This window comes from Anneissia japonica, unplaced genomic scaffold (genome assembly GCF_011630105.1).
Source record: "Anneissia japonica isolate Jap-2015-1 unplaced genomic scaffold, ASM1163010v1 scaffold1946_len758022_cov188, whole genome shotgun sequence".
NCBI classification, from domain to species: Eukaryota; Metazoa; Echinodermata; class Crinoidea; order Comatulida; family Comatulidae; genus Anneissia; species Anneissia japonica.
Genome location: NW_022694730.1, coordinates 117,929 through 137,896, shown reverse-complemented (window position 1 = coordinate 137,896; position 19,968 = coordinate 117,929). Strand labels below are relative to the sequence as shown.

General features: G+C 32.9%; 1 protein-coding gene across 1 annotated transcript in view; it reads right to left on the bottom strand.

The window, feature by feature from the left end:
• Nucleotides 1–220: 220 nt before the first annotated feature.
• LOC117101200 (insulin-like peptide receptor) overlaps nucleotides 221–19,968 on the bottom strand; it is a 28,446-nt gene continuing 8,698 nt past the window's right edge. The window contains exon 2 of the mRNA XM_033241107.1: nucleotides 221–1,673. Coding sequence (XP_033096998.1) covers nucleotides 1,087–1,673 — 587 coding nt within the window. The 3' untranslated portion in view covers nucleotides 221–1,086. The remainder of the gene's footprint in view (nucleotides 1,674–19,968) is intronic.

Genomic DNA, 19,968 nt, shown 5'->3' with positions numbered 1-19,968 from the left:
CATGAATTATAATTGTTTACTCTTCAGTTTCAGTTACTTTTCAAAAAGATCATCAGTACTTTAACTTTGACCAAATTGTAAAAGCATTGATCATATTTAAATGGAAATATTTTTAATAAGATTACAACTGATTCGTTGACTGTTAAAATGAACATGTTCTTTCAGAGAAATTTTAAAAAGTGTTTGGTCAATTGTACAGTACATGTACCAACATATCTGCATGTCTAGTTTGTTACAATAACCCTCTCAGTTGCTAATATCAAATTCAGTAAATGTCATTCTTCGACATAGTTTTTTTTTTTTTTTTTATATCTTAGTTTTACCCTGTGATCTCCCTAATAAAAAAGGTCTTGTTTTGTTTCGGCAAACATACTGGCTTCAACAAAGGAGTGATAAAAAAGAAATTGGCTTGTGTTTTAACAACTCTTGGTTGTGGTTTTTTATTTATTAACTATGCCAATCAATGCCGCATTTAGAGTTTTAGGACATGTGTAAATTAAATTGTTCCGTTCCTTTAGTTTAATTGCAATAGGCATAAAAAGAAGCATTATCCAACATGAATGTCTTGGACTATCAAACTTGCTTCATCATCATCAACATCTCCGATCATCTCCGATTACTGTGCAACCTCTATAACAAGTCTACTTGCATTTATTTATTTCAACGTTTTTGAAGTACCATCAAAGAACTTATAGCAGAAGAATGAGTTCTTCACGTATTCTGCATTAAAGTTGTTGGAACGCCCGCCCTACTTAAGAATTGAAGAAATGTGTGATCATTTGACGGAGTGGAGAAACAAAGGAAACAAACAAACTCGAGCAGGGCCTTGGATTAACCTGTTAATTATAAACATATAGCGCCACCTCTAGGATGGAGGAAAATTCTTCCATGGACATCCTCATCGACGTTTCACTACATTGCAAACTGCTCTATCTTCTATTTATTATCTTTGGTACCATGTAAGGGGATTTCTCTAAACCAGTAAGCGAGTACAGTTCATATGACTTATCACAAAATGAGTGGCTATACGGAAAGAAAATCTAGGCTCCTGAGGAAAATTTTCCTCATGTGCTGAAAAAACATGATTCAGAATACAAACAATGCACAAAATATAAACAAAAAATTCTTACCTTTCTGACAACTGTATTCATTCCAACAGAGTTCCTTGATCTCTCCATTAGCCAATGTTTTTGTACAAGTTCCAGGAGGCTCTGGACAACTGTTCAAACACAATCCTTGGTCCTTGTTGTATCCGAAATAGCTGTTTTCTTTATGCTCTTCACTTATCAGATTCCAGTCAATCATATCAATATAACAGAGCACAGGATTCTTCTCAATGCGTATAGCACCACGCTTGATACTCACTAAACTTTCCAGACCAACCTCCTCCAAGTCAAACATCTCAAAAATAATCAGAGAGTAATGGTACAGAAGATTTGCGCCACCGATTACTGCAAGGTTTGGAAAGAGTTTCCGCAGTGTTTTCAGTTTTGTCACACGGTACAGCAGCACATAGTCGGTAACTTCAATAAGGTTTGGAAGAGAGTATTGATCAACTTCGTCTTCTTTGTTATTGTCCATCAATACAATCTGAACTGAACCCTCTACAACTGTGCAATTGGTAAATTCTGCCAAATTTGAAATATGATTTCTCGCATCTATGGACAGGCAAGCTATTTGAGAAAAAAAAAAGATACGGAGAGTTAGTCATAATAATTTATAGAGTTGTAAATGCAGTACAGCAGTAGCGGCAGTTTGGCGCAGCGGTTGTGGTTCAGACTTTTAATTGTAAGGTTGGGGTTTCGAGTCTCCGTTGTGCAGATTCGCTTGTGTCCTTGGGCAAGGCACTTTAGCTACATTGCTTCAGTCCACCCAGCTTTATCAATGGGTACCAGCAAACTGCTGGGGACTAACCTGCGACGGACTAGTGTCCTGTCCAGAGGGAGTACAACTCTCATCCGCTTCACACTACAGAAACTGGGGATAAGCTCCAGCCCTATGAGCCCTTGTGGCTCGGAAAGGATTTAGTTTTTTTACATGCTACAGGGAGTGAAAAGCAAGCATCATTAGTATGCAAATAAACTTAAAATACTGGTAACTGAATTTATTAATTCTAATTTTATTTTGTTATAATGCTTAATATAATATTATCCTAGACTGTGGAAAAGTATTATTATAACAACCCTCCATTTAAAATGCCATATTAAAGGACAAGAAGGATAAATATACAAATAAATAAAGAAAAGACCACCTTTCCATAGCCCATATAAATACCTCTTTATATTTAAAGTACTTGAATATTAAAGGTTTCTTTTTTATTCTTGGTCTGCTTTTGTTTACCGATAGATATTCTTAATATCAATTTTTGCATAGTGTATTTTTATTGCTAGTTTTTTTTTTTGTTTTTTTTTTTACAAAAAAAGGGTTTAATTTAATTACAGCTTTACATGTACATTTTCATCAAACTTAGTAACATTTTGTTAAAACTCTGCAAAGTATTCTGATAATAAATCATGAAATAAATTGAATGCTAAGACCACATAGAAATGTGTCAAACAAATCATAAATATGTAAAATTCTATAAGTTTTCCATCTGGTAGGCACACCCATGGGTTTTTAATGGCAACTGAGAATACTGATTATCATTGATTGAATTGCTTGTCATCATCAATAAAATCCCCAGTCAACATCAATAAAATCCCCATCACTATTCACTTCCATTTAAAATCATCTCCTGACAACCAGGCCAGGCTACATCACAATTTTGATTACCAGTAACTTATTATGTTTTTTTTTAACAAACAGATCACTTTGTGGTGAAAGGTAACATTCAAGCACATTGATATAGATATTTCTAGAGTGGTGACCAATCATGAATATGAAAATTGTTTTGAGTGGAATTTTAATACAAAGGACTCATTTCACTGGACATTAAAAGAAAATTAAAAGGAGAGATGTCATCATATCTACAGTACGATTATATTTTCCTTGTGGTGAAGGGTAACATTCCTGCACTTTGATATAGATATTTCTAGGGTGGTGACCAATCATATGAAACTAGATTACATTTTAGTTATTTTTAATTTTGATAAAGAATAGTCAATGGGCCACAATGTCCACATGAGTGAACAACTGCATTTATAATTGGTGAAAAATATTTCTGAAAAATAAATTGACATATTTTTAAGCCTGGTTCACAATGGAGTGCTCTGATCTAGTTCAGGGGCTAATAATTTCAAAAAGCAATAAAATATATCAAATATTGGAAAAATACAGTAGGTGGTAAACGGGAGTATTCATGATTAAAATTGACAGGAGGAGGTTCGCAACTTGTTTTCGACTTACAATTTTGGTAAATACTGACTCCTTAATGCTCATTTTCTGGTTCAAATGACCACCTTTAAGCTAGTGTATCTGGATTGGGAATTTTGTGTTGGAAATGGAATTGTGACATTGGATTTATTTATTTGGATAATGACTGTTTGTACATGTTGTGTGTGAACATACACTAAAAACCTAAATGAGAACATGCTTCATAAAATTTTACAATTACAAACCTCACTATCATGTTACTATTCATTTCAAATAACTAATTAAATTTTATCAAAGAGTTTCATACAAATACAACATATATACATAATTAAATATCAACACCCAGCAGGAAAAGTACAGCATGGTACTGTAGCTAATGGTAGTCAGTCCTTTACTCAAGCCAATCAAATTCCAACACCTAATTTAACTCAAATTCACTTATCAAAACAACTGGAAACTACCACAGGTCACCTGACTGGTCACCATTCCAACACATGTTAACAACATTGCAATAGTGTTGCTATCGCTATAAACCACTACAAAATCTGTTCATTACAAATTTGGTCGCCAAATATATTCATATTTTTTAACATTTGTATTCCTTAAAAGTTCACTTGAGTGGAATTTTAATACAAAGGACTTACTTCACTGGATGAAAATTAAAATGTGGGATTTCATCATAAGTATGATTTTCTTTTGATAAAGAAATCTGATAACAAGTGTTTACAGGTAATTGATCTTCAAATAAATCTGTGATAACTCACGAGTTAATAAAATAATAAGTCACCTCACAGTATCCCAGCATTATTTTCATATTTCCATCAATGTACAGAGCACAAAATAGCACTAGTCTACGGCAGCAATATTTTTCCATCAACACTATGTGAGATTCCATGGCAATTAAATATAGATCCTTTTAAAATGAGCAAATTATCTATCTTTCGATATTTTAGTTTTTAACAGATTTTACCACAGACAGTAAAGAACATTTAAATATTGCTCAGTTAAATTATGGAACAACCTACAGTATTACCATATATTCTCAGCAATATTCATTCTCTGTATCCTTTAAAAATTTCATTTAGTGTACCATTTGTTTTTTCTTTTCTGTTTCTTGTATTTATGTAATTTATATATTTATATACATTTTTTTCTTAATTTTGATTTTGTAATTTAATGTAGTTTAAGATCATACGCTGGAACTCAGTGAAGAACAGTGTTAAAACGTAAGTAAACAGCCAGAAATAGAACCAGAGCTTTCGGACAACACTACAGTAGTCCTTCCTCAGTGGCGAGTGAGTGCCACTGAGGAATAAAAATTATATATATATATATATATATATAATTTTATCTTTCAATTTTGGTTTTGGATTTAATGAAGTTTAAGACCGTACCTTAGACCTCAGGGAAGAACAGTAATACTAAAACTGACTGAGTATCCAGAATAAAGAAAGTTTTTTATCTACTGTATCTATTTCATTAATAGGCACTTTTCGTTTTGACTACGTGGCCAGTCTACTACGAACTAATAGAGCGTAACAGACATCTGCGCATGCTCACAAACCTTACTGGCTAAATCGGCGTTGTGATAGCTTCCGCGACAACCCCAATTTCTGAATTTGGCGTAGTGGCGACTACCCTAATATTGACTAATCAGATAACCGGATTCTTTGGCAAACTGCTCGTAATTTTTTTTTGTTGGGATTGCAATTTTCATAGCATCCGCGATCGAGCATTGTTCGTTCAATAATGAATTAATTATTAAAACAAGTGAGTAATTAAATGTTTTATGAAGGCCTATTTATACACATACAATAAATGAGGAATGAATAGTCACAACATAAAATTAGGTAAATCAGGGGATAGTGAAAAAAAGGGGCTTAGGCCTAGGCTAGCCTTGTCAGGGTAGATTTCGGGTAGGAGAAAACACATTCTGGTGCCGCTAGCTAGTGCATCTGGGCCCATAATATCGTGGATCAAGCCTTGCTATATAAATACCTCTGTTTAAAATTGTTATGTACATTACTTGTACATTAACGTTGCATTTGGCAAATTGCCTGAGCAGGCCTGACACCCCTCTTCTCCCGGTTCCCAACTCTTTTGACACCTAAGGCTAGGCTAGGCCTGGCCTAGCGTAGGCCTAGATCCTAGCCAACAGCGAAACATCACTCAGTGTTTTCTGGAAACTTTTTATTTTGTACATTATTTGACTAAAGTTTTTTTTTTCACATTTCTTTTTTCAAATATAAAACAAGGGAACATTGTTCCCTGGTAATAAAACCATGGTCGACTAACTCCCCTCCGGAGGCCTACATACGTGTGCTGCGTCGTCGTAGTCGCCTTAAAAAATGAAAACAGCTCTTGGTCTAGTACGCAAATAGTGTCTTGGCATTGCCGTCACGGTCCATTAGTTCGTAGTAGACTGGCCAAGTAGTCAAAACGAAAAATGCCTAATAATTAAATTTCAGTTGTTTTTCTACAATTCTTGGTATTAAATCCAAACGTAAAAAAAATAGCACACGATAACTACCGATATACAAGAACTTAATTACAATAGGATAGTAAATTATCACAACTATATGAAGGCAGATGTTTTAACATAAATGTTTATAGTTGAAGTATAATTAGTTAATAATTATCTGTTTCTGTACCAGCAATATTTAAATACCTTTACACCTGTTAATACTGTGCATTAAAATATAATCACCCAGCACATATAAATTAATTACAAGAGATTATCAGAATTTGGTTTGTATAATGGTTAAGTTGTTTGTTAAATCAATATGTGGAAGGAACAATACTAGACAGGGAGGATAAGATGTGACACTGCTCAAAACCCACAAACCACAGGTGATAACCCAATATAAGCAAGGAGCTTAGCCAATTAAAATTTAGGGTAAATAGAAAAAAAAAAAATCCCCTCTATTCTTTTATTGGGCTGGCCTTATTTTCGATGGCAGACATGGAAGATTCTTGTAAACATTGAGTATTGTATACCTGTGTCTAGGCTTGTCATCTAATGCATACTATGTGTGTGTGTGTGACTATGTGGGTATACTGGTATGTGTGGTAAATGAAATAAAAAGAAACTAAATTCATCCTACTCTATAAACAGCAACCGGAAGGAAAAACATGTTCTTTTTTATTTATTTGACCATGCATTGCTATTTGCACTGTATTAGCACTGCTATATTTTTATATTGTAATTTCTTTCAACAATGTGTTCAGGTCAGGAATTTCATTCATCACAATACTACTATTATTGTGGTCATTCTCTCAAACTGATAAACATCTACCATTGTCAGGAAGTTGTCAATTGAAGATACAATAACTATTTTTAAAACAATTTTTAATGCTTAGCTGATTTTCAATCATACAGTTAAAACTAAATTTTTTTAGATCATCAGAAAACCAATGAATAATGGTAACTTAGGATAATACAAAAAGACAGTAACTCCTAAAAGAGACAGAGACATTTTGAGATTATTCTTGAAAATGATCAAATAGATCAAAACGTTAAATTTCAAAATGTCTCTGTCTCTTTTCGGAGTTACTGTCTTTTTGTTTTAAGACTAATTAGTGGATCCTCTGGTTTTTAGGATAATACAGTACCTAAATTTGTATATTTGTATCACCTATTATTGCACAATTAAGATCACATTTTGGCATTTGTATAGTAAATAGAAAAATTACAGAGGGATAATGTTGCTTTCCATTCCTGGAAAGGTACTCAACAAAATAATCTTGGATAGAATAAAGGCAGCAGTAGATAAGCTTTTGAGAGACCAACAGGTGGGCTTCAGGAAAGATACAGTAAATCATGTACAGACCAAATTGCCACTTTGAGAATTATCATTGAACAGGCAGTCAAATGGAATAGCCCACTCTACAGAAAATCACTGTGGTGTCCCTTGAAACATCATGCAATTTCAGATAAATATTATATCAGGCTCATCAAGAACACATACATAGGAATGCAGTGCCAGGTGTTACATGGAGGTGGAGCTCACCTAAATTTGAAGTTAAAACAGGAGTTAGACAAGGCTGTTTGCTCTCTCCATTTCTTTTCTTGATGGCGATTGATTGGATGAGGAAAACAACTGAAGGGGAGGAGGAATAAATACAATGGACTTTGTTAGAACAACTGGAAGATCTAGATTTTGCAGATGACTTGGCATTATTATCACACACCCACAAGCAGATGCAAGAGAAAACAACTGGAAGAGGAAGCAAACAAAATTGGACTGCATGTCAATGCAGGCAAGACAAAGTTAATGAGGATAAATAGCACAAACTCCACCAGCATCTGACTAACTATTGGGGAGATAGAGGATGTGACATCATTTACGTATTTAGGCAGCATTGTTGATACATTAGGAGGGACAGAACAAGACATAAAAACCCGGATTGGAAAGGCGACGACAGCTTTCAACCTGCTTAATAAGAAAGTTTGGAAGTCAGGAATAATAACTACAGCAATGAAGATCAGAATTTTCAACACAAATGTAAAGTCAGTGCTGCTTTATGGAGCAGAAACATGGAAACTAATGGCAGAATTCAACAGGAAGATTCAAGCCTTTATCAATAAGTGTTTAAGGAGGATTCTGGGAATTTGGGAGTCTACAAACATCACTAGAAGAGCACTACAATGGAACCCTCAAGGAAAACGAAAGCGGGGAAGGCCAAGAAAAACATGGCGGAGGACATGGGGAGAGGAGGTGAAGAAGATTGGACATAACTGGAATACTATCACCAGAGTAGCTCAGAACAGAAGTGAATGGAAGGAGGTTATCTGTGGCCTTTGCTCCACCGGGAGTTGACAGGCATAATGATGAATAGTAAATAGATGAAATCACTTCTTTTAGTGAGGTTGCTATGTATCTTTAAAAAACTATTAATAAAACCCCCAGTATTTTTGGGGCTTTTCTCTGCCTCTAATAGTAATAAGATTAATAATACCAATTAAACCTACTATAGTACAGTAGAAACCCTCAATACAGTTGCACTTTATAGTAATGGCCCAGAAGCATTAGAAATTGTTTATCGGGTGTATTTTGAAATACTGTAGCACCACCAACGTCTCGCAACTTTTCGCTGGGGGACAGCCAGCAGCCTAGTCTGCACAAATTTCGTTTTTCCAAACACATATCTTCTTCTGAGTACTTCGACAACCAAAAACTACAGGTTTTATGCACCCCTTGTTTTTCCATTTTGTTTGCAGAGACTAGCCTAGGACTCTACAACAAGGTCGTGCACCAGTCGCAGAGCACAGATAAACAATAACTACGTAGAGCAAAATGCCTAGGCCTCTGGATGTCCACCAGTGATTGTTACCAGGTTTTCGGAAATTTTCATTTCAAATTTAGCAAAAATTGTGGATAAAGGGTAGTAAACACTAAGTTTTGACCAATTATATTGCCATTCCCACACTGCGACAGAAAATGTGTTTTATGTATATGAATGTATGCTGAACGAAAACTTGGCCTTTCATACTGTAATAGATTTGTTTATATAGTTTACTCGTTTTTCTCTCATTTAACGTTTACAAGAAATTCTGATCAAAAAGAAAAAAATAACCGAAAGGACCTAATGTGAATCTTGTACAATTCCTCTTTCATTACAACTGATCATGCAGCAAAATATAAAATGAGTACTAACACATGCTAATTCAAATCAAGTATAAAAATTGCACTAGACAAATGATGCGAGAAGAATCTGGCGCCATAATTTCATTTATTTCTATTTAATATTATCTTATAGTTAAACTGTAGGGGAAGTAGTGCTTACAATAATCTGAATTAGGTCAATCGCCTAGATATGATCTTTATCGTGCTACCGACTTCATCACTTGCTAAGTCTACATCCACACTTTAAGTAAGCCAGTGGAAATGATCCATATGACAGCAGTGTGACTGTGTACATTAAACTTTCTACAAGAGAGACAGCTTAATCCTGTGTACAATTTGAAGAATTTATGAAATTACATTTCCATATTTTGCAATGGCTAACATAAAGCACTAAATTGCATTATAAAAAAATGTACATTATTAAATATGTGAGTATTAGTCTCACTCATTATAATGAAGCAAAAAACTGACTTGTAATAAATACTCATTGAAATGTAAACAAACACCTCAGTTTCAAACAAAATTGTTATAAAAATTCCATAAAATGATTATGATAGCCTGCATTGTTCTGATTTCCAATTACATATTATTGTTTCGACCTAAAAAGCTATGTTTCCATAGCTCACTAATGGGTATTTTGATGTTGAAGCATACGTATCATTTAGAACTGACTCGCCTCCGGTGACAATTCCCTCCTATAAACAACTCACAAGCAAAATTGAGAGTGTGAATACCAGACTAATCTGATTTTCCACTGTGTTAACTACAAACCTGGCAAATGCTACTATAGTAGAAAACGCTTTGATAGCCGTAACCTTACCTTCACATTGACTGACAAATTATAAAAAGAAAATGACGGATCATCTTTAGAAGAAAGACGGATATGCCATCATTCAAGTAAACCACTGTTCATCATACATTAGCTATTTGAATGAAAAATTCTATGAAATATAGTTTCGTTTAGCTTTCATGTATATTATTATTCTCTATGTTTTAGTATGGTTCTATAAGCTCATACCATTTAGCTATATTTATACCAACCCTCATTTGGAATAAATTTACCACCATGAACCACTGCCTAGGCATTCACTTTATCTACATTGAAATAAAATTTATACAGTATAGCCAAGTTCGTCAGTAAAAAATTACCGGTAAGCTCATACACATAAATACCTGCGCATGAGTCAATAAATTCCCAATTACACCAAGTTAATCAACATAAATTTACCTACATCTCTAACCAAGCTTAAGGCTTCTGTGTGAAGATAAATTTAGTTCCACAGCATGAGCTACATTCATAGCTCATGTACAAGTCAGGATCAGGATAGATTTACCTACATGAGCTACATTTACATTACAGACGTTTATCACTATTTACCTCTTGGACTTGAGTTATTATTCACATTGGCCAAGTTCTTTAGGGGCAAGTTTACCTTCATAAGCTATTTTGTTTGAATACTAGAGAGCAGCTAAGCTCAGTTGGCTAAACTGGTGGTACAGAAGCCACTGAGTGTGTGCCGATCTCTAGGTCCCCGGTTCAATTCCCATCACTGCTCTACTTGCATTTTAACTGCAGGACTGAAATACAAGTTACAATAGTGCACCGTCTTTCGGATGAGATGTTTAAGCCATTGGTCCTGTGTGCAATATGGCCCATGTGCACGTTAAAGAACGTAGTACACTCTTCGGAAAAGTGTAGGGGATTGTCACCCGGTGTACTGCCCAATTCACCACCAGAAGGACCCCACTGGAAATAAGTCTTCTGTGCGATTAAAACCGAAATACTCCTATCCCTATCCTAAGTTCATCAGGGGAAAAATTACCTATGCTACTACATTCATACTAGTCAAGTTTACCAAGATATATTTCAGATAAAAAATTTAGCAAGGAAAATTGTTCTTGCAATTTATGCACCCTAGGACCCTAGTAGTATTAAAATTCACATCACTTTCAATAGGAAACATGCTTAAATTCACCTTTATCTTTTGAGTGAACTCTACCTTAATTCAGTATCTTCACCTTTAGTAACCTAACATTATTGATTACCATTATGTTATTCTGTGTTAATGTTTTTGTTTTTTTGCCTTGCACAATAGATGAAGTCGGAGATACAAACAAGCCTGATATTGACCTTCAAACAGCGACTGTGTAATAAGATGTTTACTACATATCAAGATACATTCCACATAATAAGTCTATACTTTTAATTAAACAACTATAAAGATAATGAATGCATTTCACTGGTGATGTAGACAATACTTGTATTGAGTACCTATCAATCAGCCAAAACAACAAATTGATAAGCTAATTAAAATGGAATGACCATGCACACTTATTGACAATATTCAGTCTGCTTATACAATATTGGTTTACACTCTCATAAATGAATGGGTCGGTTTACGAAAGTGAAATAGATTAATATTTTTCAAATTCAAATGAATAGTTGATATACCCATGGGTAGATTTATAAACAAAATAGGTTATTTACCAATTGATAGGCTTCATATGGATTTCTGTTCAATGAGACCAACATTTTTTCATACAGTAAGAAAATTATTAAAAGTTTTGTATATTAGTTTGTTTCATGTTTTAAAAAATGTTACCTTTATTCAAATTAAGAACAGAATGAGCCTTACAATATGTAGAGTTTAATTAATAATTCATTTAATGAATAAATGTAATTAGATTTGACAGGCCAACATTCTAATTCACTGAATATTATTAGCACTATCCTGTATTTTTCTTTCGATTTATAAGATATCAAATATATTCTGCTAAATTTCAATAAAATTTTATGAATTATAAGTACATGAAAGATAATTTTATAACTACTACTAATCATCACAACATCAAACCCTGTAAGACCCATCTGCTAATACCACTCCACTGCCCATCATTAATCCTAATATAGGTTAAGCATCCTTAATTGTTGATGTATTCAAACAGATGTTTCCTAATCCTCTACAGGGGAAAAACATCTTTTAAGAAATCTAGTATTTAAGGTGACAGTAGTGGGAAGTTTGTTTTGCAGAACTCAGCAAGGAATATTGATTTCTCTAAGATCAATATCTATTTTCTACACTGTTTTGTTCAAGGCTTATGAAGATAGAAACACTGTTTTGGTGCTTTTAAAAATTTCTGCTATTTTCATGCAATATTTAGCGCATATTGGGAGTGTTAATACCAAGCTGGTTATTGATGTATATAGAACATGTCAATGAAACAGGTGATAAACAAAGTTGTTAATGACACATCTGACCTCGATTCACATTCATTAATATCAGGAGATCTGATTAAATGAACTTCAGAAACCTGGCAATGAATACCGACGATCTACAGTATCAAAACAGATTTCAATATTTCATTTTCATTTCATTTCATTTATTTAGCATCCATTCAAATACAACAATTTACAAAACAATGACAATCAAATATATTCATATTCTTACTATACAGTACAATTGGATTGATTGATGCTATGTTCTTCTGTGATACTGTACAATAGCAAATTAGTATTTAGATAATTGTAAACATCCTGTAATTACTGTATGAAGAAAATGAGCTCTACTGTAAGATAGCCCAAGAAAGGAATAAATGACCTTAAAATACTTATTCCATTGAAGTTTTCTTCAGTATCTTTATTTTTTCATATAATTGCATGTAATTATATATTACATTTTTTTTCATCACTGAACAATTCATCTGTTGTTGCACTGAAGCTGGAATTCTATTAATTCTTAAGATAAGTTTTCACTTGAGAAAGAAAAAGCATTAATCGGTACTTTATTTTAAAAAAAAAATTTTTTTTTGTCATTCTTGTTTTTCCCACTAATTTTTTGTTACACAATTGAATACAAAAATCAAAATAAAGGCTGCCCTTTTTTCAAGTGGAATAGTGGATTGAGCAGCCACTGAGATGGAGGCGACTTAAGATGACAATTTTATTAACTCCGCAAGGAGGTTATATTTTCATCAGTTTTTCTTTGTGTCTTTGTGTGTGTTTCTATGTTTGTTAGCAGCCTTCTGCCTACGGTTTTTAGGTTTACAAGCGTCAGATTTTCACTAATGATTTCTGACATTGACAGGTTCTTTTTCTTTTTTTTGGCGACGATCCACTGTGGAATGTGGATCACTTAAAGAAAAAAACCCTACACCAGATATCTTTAAAAATGATCTACTGATCTGTATGAAACACTTGATAACCAAGATACAGCGAAGACATTATTAAATTTTGGTGACGATCCAAACTTGGGTGTGAATTTTGGGGGTGTACTGCATAGAGCCTTTTTGCCAATACACCCAGAGTTTGGCTTCAAACTCCGGATGTTACGTAACACCCAAGATCTACTAATCCCTGATAAACTCAGCAGGCCGCCAAGGATGACACTGATTAAACAGTAGTTAAACAAGGAAACAATTTACACATTTCACAATAATATCGCTGTTAAAATATCATTTTGAAAACCATATTTTTATTTCTAAAAGAGCTTGAAAAGCTTGATCGAATCCTAAATTACTCCATTCGTTGAGAAATTTCAACAAACGATTGAAGGCTTTCAATAGCAACTGGATTGCACATAACTGAAAACATATTCGTGGTCTAGTTATGATATTCGCTTTAAAAGCGACAGGCCCAAGAATCAAATCCCAGTGGAAGTTGATTCCTTTTTCATTCTTAAAATATTTTATTCAAAAGGAAAAAATACATGGGAATGTTATAAAAGGGAAGAATTACGATGTTAGTGGAGGTATACACTCTTTGAGATTTCTCTAGTTATTATAAGTAAATGCATTTCTAACTTAAAAACAAGGAACTAATGGATGATTAAAACAACCAAATGTGCAAGTTACTACATTGTTTACACTCTGTCTTTGATACAAGCATAAAAGAGGTCTGTATAAATGCAAGTGCAAACGTACAGTTGTTCATCACATGACTTTATTTCCTGTACGAAAACATTTTCTATATCTTATTGCTAGTTCAAGAGTAATAATAATAATAATAATAATAATAATAATAAGATTTATAAAGCGCACAGATCCACTGCAGTAGTGCTCAAGGCGCTAACAATTGGCGGATAACATGTTTAATTTCCCATCAGCAAAAAAATGTGTAGGTCAAAAAACATAATGTTGATGTAACATACAATACTATCATTATCAATATTTCTTCTCCCATTACCCACAATGATGGGACTGTTTTCTATGACTAAGAATATGTTTAATAAACAGTACAGACTTCACAACAACAGTTTTAATCAAACTGTACAATAATCCATTAGCAAACGTAATAGCCTCAAGTAAAAAATATTCTGATAAAACAGAAATCATGTCCTAGAATAACCTTTATCCTTGCAAACCTTGAGGATATAATTTGTTATAATATACAATTTTTTTTAATGGCAATTGAAATGTTATTGGAATACTTGAATATTGTCCAATCGCATCTTCAATAATATTAATACAGTATCATCAACAACAGTCAATAATACAGAATATTCTACATAATTTCTCAGGCTTAAGCAATTTAATGCTGAAATTTAAATTTTTGAAACTTACAATAAAATATAACATGTCCCTATATAAATTGTGGTAAAATGTCTTACATTTTTGAGCAACTATTTTTAAACAGTGGTGGTGGCAGCAGGAGAATTTTCCCCCGTCAGACAGGTCTGGACCACCTTGTTGTCAGACGCACGACTAGGTTATCGGATCAAAAAATTTTAAAAATAATGATTTGCCTATCTAAATAACGTACCATACTAAGCCATAAAAACATTTATTTTTGAGCCATCCTATCTGAAACCAACTATATGAAGACAAGACCAAGAAACCAAGATTATCACATAATTTAAGAGTGCAAAGAACTATAACAAAAATTATTTATAATTTGTAAATTTTTACAGGAAATCCACATTATGAATTCAACTAACTAAAATGAACCTACAGTAAATAATCAAACTAAACTAAGCAATTTAAAATATTTTATAGCTTTTTTTTCAACTCAACTTGAACAATAATCCTTTTAAGTAAAATATATTTATAATAATCCTTAATACACAGGCACTGTGATCCCACATTTTTTAATAATTTACCACTAGCGAGAAAAATAAACCACAACTTCTTGTGTAAAACTAAAGGCTTGTTGAATTAATTGCTTCCTACAAAAGTGAACTTGTCCATGTAGTAGATTGTTCAATAGCCTTCAATTATGGATCTTCCTATCACTTTTTTGATTTTTATTGTGAAAATATATTACTTCTTTACATTTCATGATAATGTCATGAAATTATTGCTGCCTAACCATATATATATATTTTTTAAAAATTAAGTTTAGGCACAGTGGAAAGTTTATCATGCCAAAAAAAAAAGATTTACTCTACAGTATGTAAAATGCTATGAAGCAAGACAGCATTGTCTGGATTGTTTTTCTCCCAGGTTGTTTCATGGGTTTCAACTTCTATTGTAGTTCTGCATACAACTACGCATGTTTTTTTATCTCTATTTATTTTTCAGTAGTACAGTAAACTAAGTCTTTCTTTAGTCAATGATGACCACATGTTTTACTACACAGAATGGATAATTGTAATAATAATTGGGATTTGTCAATAAAAATCCCTTTATCTGTTTATTTTAAAAGCCTTTTTATTTTCCAGAATGTGCTATATGACTGACATATTTAGGCTTATGCTAAGCCATCTTTTAAATACAAAATATAATGCAATTCTTGGTAACAAAAAAAAAAGATTTTATGCTTTTTCTAATGTTATGAATAGAAATTCTCAACTAGGGTATCAGGGATATAGTAATGGTGAGTGTAGGTGGGTAGCGCCACCCAGCCTTAAGTTTTCCACCAAGTCTAAAGCTAGTTTTATAGCTCTCCACCCACCTTTAATTAACTCCCTCCCCATCCTTAAAATCTACTCTTATTATTTAGATTTTACCAATGTTAATATCACCCACTGTATCAATCACGGTACTATAGCTTGACCCTACAAAACTACAAACTTATCACAATGTAGAACTATTACATTCTTTTCTTCCAAAGAATTAAAATTTTCTCAATAATTATGAAAAATTAAATATTTTGTTAATTATCAAAATGTTCATGATTATGGCAGAACATTCTCATCAAACCATACATACTATTTGAACTTATAATACTCAGTACAGATCGTATCAATTAACTATGCATGAATTTATAAAGGTACCATTTAGGTTGCATTAATTACTACAGTAGGCCTAATATTCTTTACCATCACGCTTCATCACATTGTAAAATATTTAAATTACAATTTATGACAAGGCACCTGTCAGTCCAAATACTACGACTTAAATCATATTAGGATATTGTAATTTTATGTTATAACCATCTATTTACAGAATAAAAACAAAAACATTAATAGAGGTTGAGTTTGTATGTCAAAATGATTTAGGCAATTCTTTGTAACAAAATTTCAACTTTTTTTGTAAGGTAATTTACTGCTTTATTTACATTATTGTTTTGGCTGACAATAGCACTCAATGGCTTTTGTAGCAATAAAAAAATGATTTGTTTAAATTGACTAGATCTAGTTTTCAATAGATAACTTGGGTAAACAAGCACACACGATTATACAGATTTGTAGAGGCGAAATTTTTTTTATTACCATATTTAGCGATCCCGCTGCCCGTCAATAATGATTTCAAATTTCAAATAAAAATAAATTATATTTTTTGCCAATTGGTGCATTCACCGCCACAAAAAATGGAGATTTCAGAAAAAAGGTTATTATTATTTTTATTACGTCTGCTGCTGCCTCCAAAAGTAAGATGTATATTTTTTCCTAATTATATATTATTACAGAATTTCCATCCAATTACTACATTGTTTACATTCACCAATAAAATTTTATTTTTATTTTCTCCTCCATCTGGATGTTTTGGCAAAAACTATTTCTTAAATAAGGAAACAAAATTTAATTTCTATTTTTTTTCAGCCCTACTCTTATGATCTTTAAAAAAATAAGTATGTGAAAAAGATGGTGACTGCGATTTGTTTGATGTTGAATACTGTAGTGTTGGTTGGAATATCAGAAAACTACTCCAAATAATTTGAAAATTAAAACTTTGAAATACATTAATATTTTTTTATATTAATTATTAGTTTATTTTTATTTAACACCTGACGTATGAAAAATAATTGTGTAGCCCTTTAAATACCATCATAGCATAGGTAAATTACAACAACTGCGCGCTAATTATGTAGGCCTATTATTTATTCCGCGTTTATAATTTCAGGTCCAAATGTTGCGTCAGTCAATGATATGTGGAGAATGATCTGGCAGGAAAAGTCAACGATAATTGTGGTTGTTACTAACGTCGTTGAAGGAACCAAGGTATTTGTCCTGGGCTGGGTGTATGGGGTAGGATGAATTAATTACGGTAATTGTGTGAAGATGTGTGTAGGACTGAGTGTAGCTCAATGTCATCCTTTGCAAATAAGTTGTAAATTGAAACTATTGTGATTTTTCAATTCATGAAGACTGTTTATTCTATTTATTTTGTAGCGAAAATGCGAGCAGTATTGGCCCTGTCTCTTATACACATCTAGTATCAATCTGGACATCGAATAGAGGAACAGAATAAAAAACACTATACCTGTGCCAGGACTGTAGTTTATATTGTTACCGGTAGTTAATATAAAATTACAATGTGTTAAATACTGTACAGGTGTGGATCTAAAAAAAATTAGGTAGGGCTATGTGAGTATTCTATGTGTTTACAAACAATAAATCATACTTCGCTAATTTCACACTATAGAATAGGGTTATTTATTTAGAGTGGTATTGGTTAGCAGTTTTAAAGGTGATTATTATGCAAGATTTGTTTAGTTAATATTATTAGGTGTGTGATAACTGAAATCAGATAAATATCCTTTAAAACAAATGTACATAATTTTCATACTAATATACAGTATATTTACATTCTGTACATAGGCTTAGCCAGAGAGCCATCCGGTCATCTTTTGGACAGCCAACAATTATTTAGGACGGCCACTTTTGCCGTGACGGCTTGGATGGCTTGGCCTAATCAGCTAGGCTTAGCCTAATTGGGCCTGTCTACCTTTATCAAATTCCTTATGTTCAAACCTATCGAATGTTACATTAAACTAAAGCTAGATCATATTTACATTAAATGATAAAAACAACCTTTATTGATTGAATGTACGTTGTTTTCATACCAATATTCGGTGGGGATTCCCAAAAATGTAAGGCTTCCCGTTGCTTACTAGGGTGAAAAGTTCACGTACAATATGCGTCGTGTTGCCCACAATGCATGCATGCATGGTGTTCGTAACTTTCTGGTTATAATTAATTCATGAAATGAATGTACCGTTAAGAAGATTTGTTGTTAACGTCACAAAGTTTATTTTATTAGTCAACAAAATACAGTAGGTCTAGTCCTATCTCTCGATTCGGAGGACCTAGAGTAGAATATACACAGGACGAAGGCGAGAAATGAAGATGCATCTGCATAGCCTTGAAACATTATGTGAGTAATGCAGCCGTGCGCAATCTGAAATATTTTTGTGATAGCTAATTCAACACTATTTTTCAAAGACAAAATTCCAACATTTTAAACACCTTTAAAGATCCCTAAAGATCCATTATTTATTTATTTTTTTTCATTATATTTTGGAAGGTGTGGCCCGGCCGTCGGCTCACTGGCTTCCATTTTGGACGGCCTATTTCATTTTTCTGGCTAAATCCGTTTACATACAAACATAAAATAATAAAATAATAAAATTGCAATAAAATTTAAATTAGATCTATATTTGACTGTTTGAAAAAAAAAAATAAAACATCAAATATTATTTCCATAAATTTTAGTCACTGAATAGAGCAAAAGACCAACAATAAAATATAATAATACAATAATATATTTTTGCCTAAAGTATAGAATTTTTGGGTTATTACGATGCAAACACCTTATAAAAGCTTGTCTAAATATATTTCACTGCATATTAAAATAAACTAATGATACAGTCAAAATTGTTCATCCTGAGGAAGTTAAATATTACAGGGTATGCAGGTCGTTTTATACACTATAATTTTATTTTACTGATTTTATATACCATTGACTATTCTTTCTTGTGTTGTAAGTCACTATATTACAACTGGGCAAGTGCTATATAGTATGATATAGTATCATTTCAGACTAGACATTTTTTTGTTCATTGAGGCAAGTGTAATCAAATGAGGCATATAATTATTGAGCAATATCCCAGAAATAGCATATCACCATAGGTTACATATCAGTAGGTGGTCCATAAAGTAGGAAATGCATATACAATTGTGCACTTTAGTATACAGTATTTTATATTATAGAAATACATAGCAACCTAATAATAAAGTTACATATATTTATATCCCAGTACTGTAGTACAATGCAAAAAATATGGTTAGTTATTAAATTAAAGTTAAGTATTCAATGGGGACTTTAATAATCCAAATTGGACCAATTTTACTCCTAAGTCTAACTAATGAGAGATAGCACATAAAACAAAACAATTATCAGAGGCAATATATAACCACTAGATTATTGAGTTATTATTTTTTCCACTCTGACTCACCTACACGATGGTAAACCATCCCAGGTTTTAGCAGGTTTTCCCTAATGAGCACCAATATAAGCTAAATAATAATGTCTACATTTAGCACGTTAAAAGTTGATGATTTAGCGTATTTCTAATGCTCTACAAGGATTATCATCCATCAAAGCACGCCATCCCAAAAAATCTCGCCTCCCCCACCTTACTGAGTGCAAGATTGAACCTAGGACTTGAAAACTTGGGGACTGAAAAGCATTTAAGACACAGCTCCACACAAAAATAAAAAAATACAGGAAGATAATAACACACTAGCCCTTCAAAACTTAGTGCTCTACAAATTGGAAGCAACAGTTAGTGACCACCACAGACTAGCAGCTGTCACATTACATGACTAGAAGAGGGGGGGGGGGGTGTCATGGAACACCCTGGTGTCAT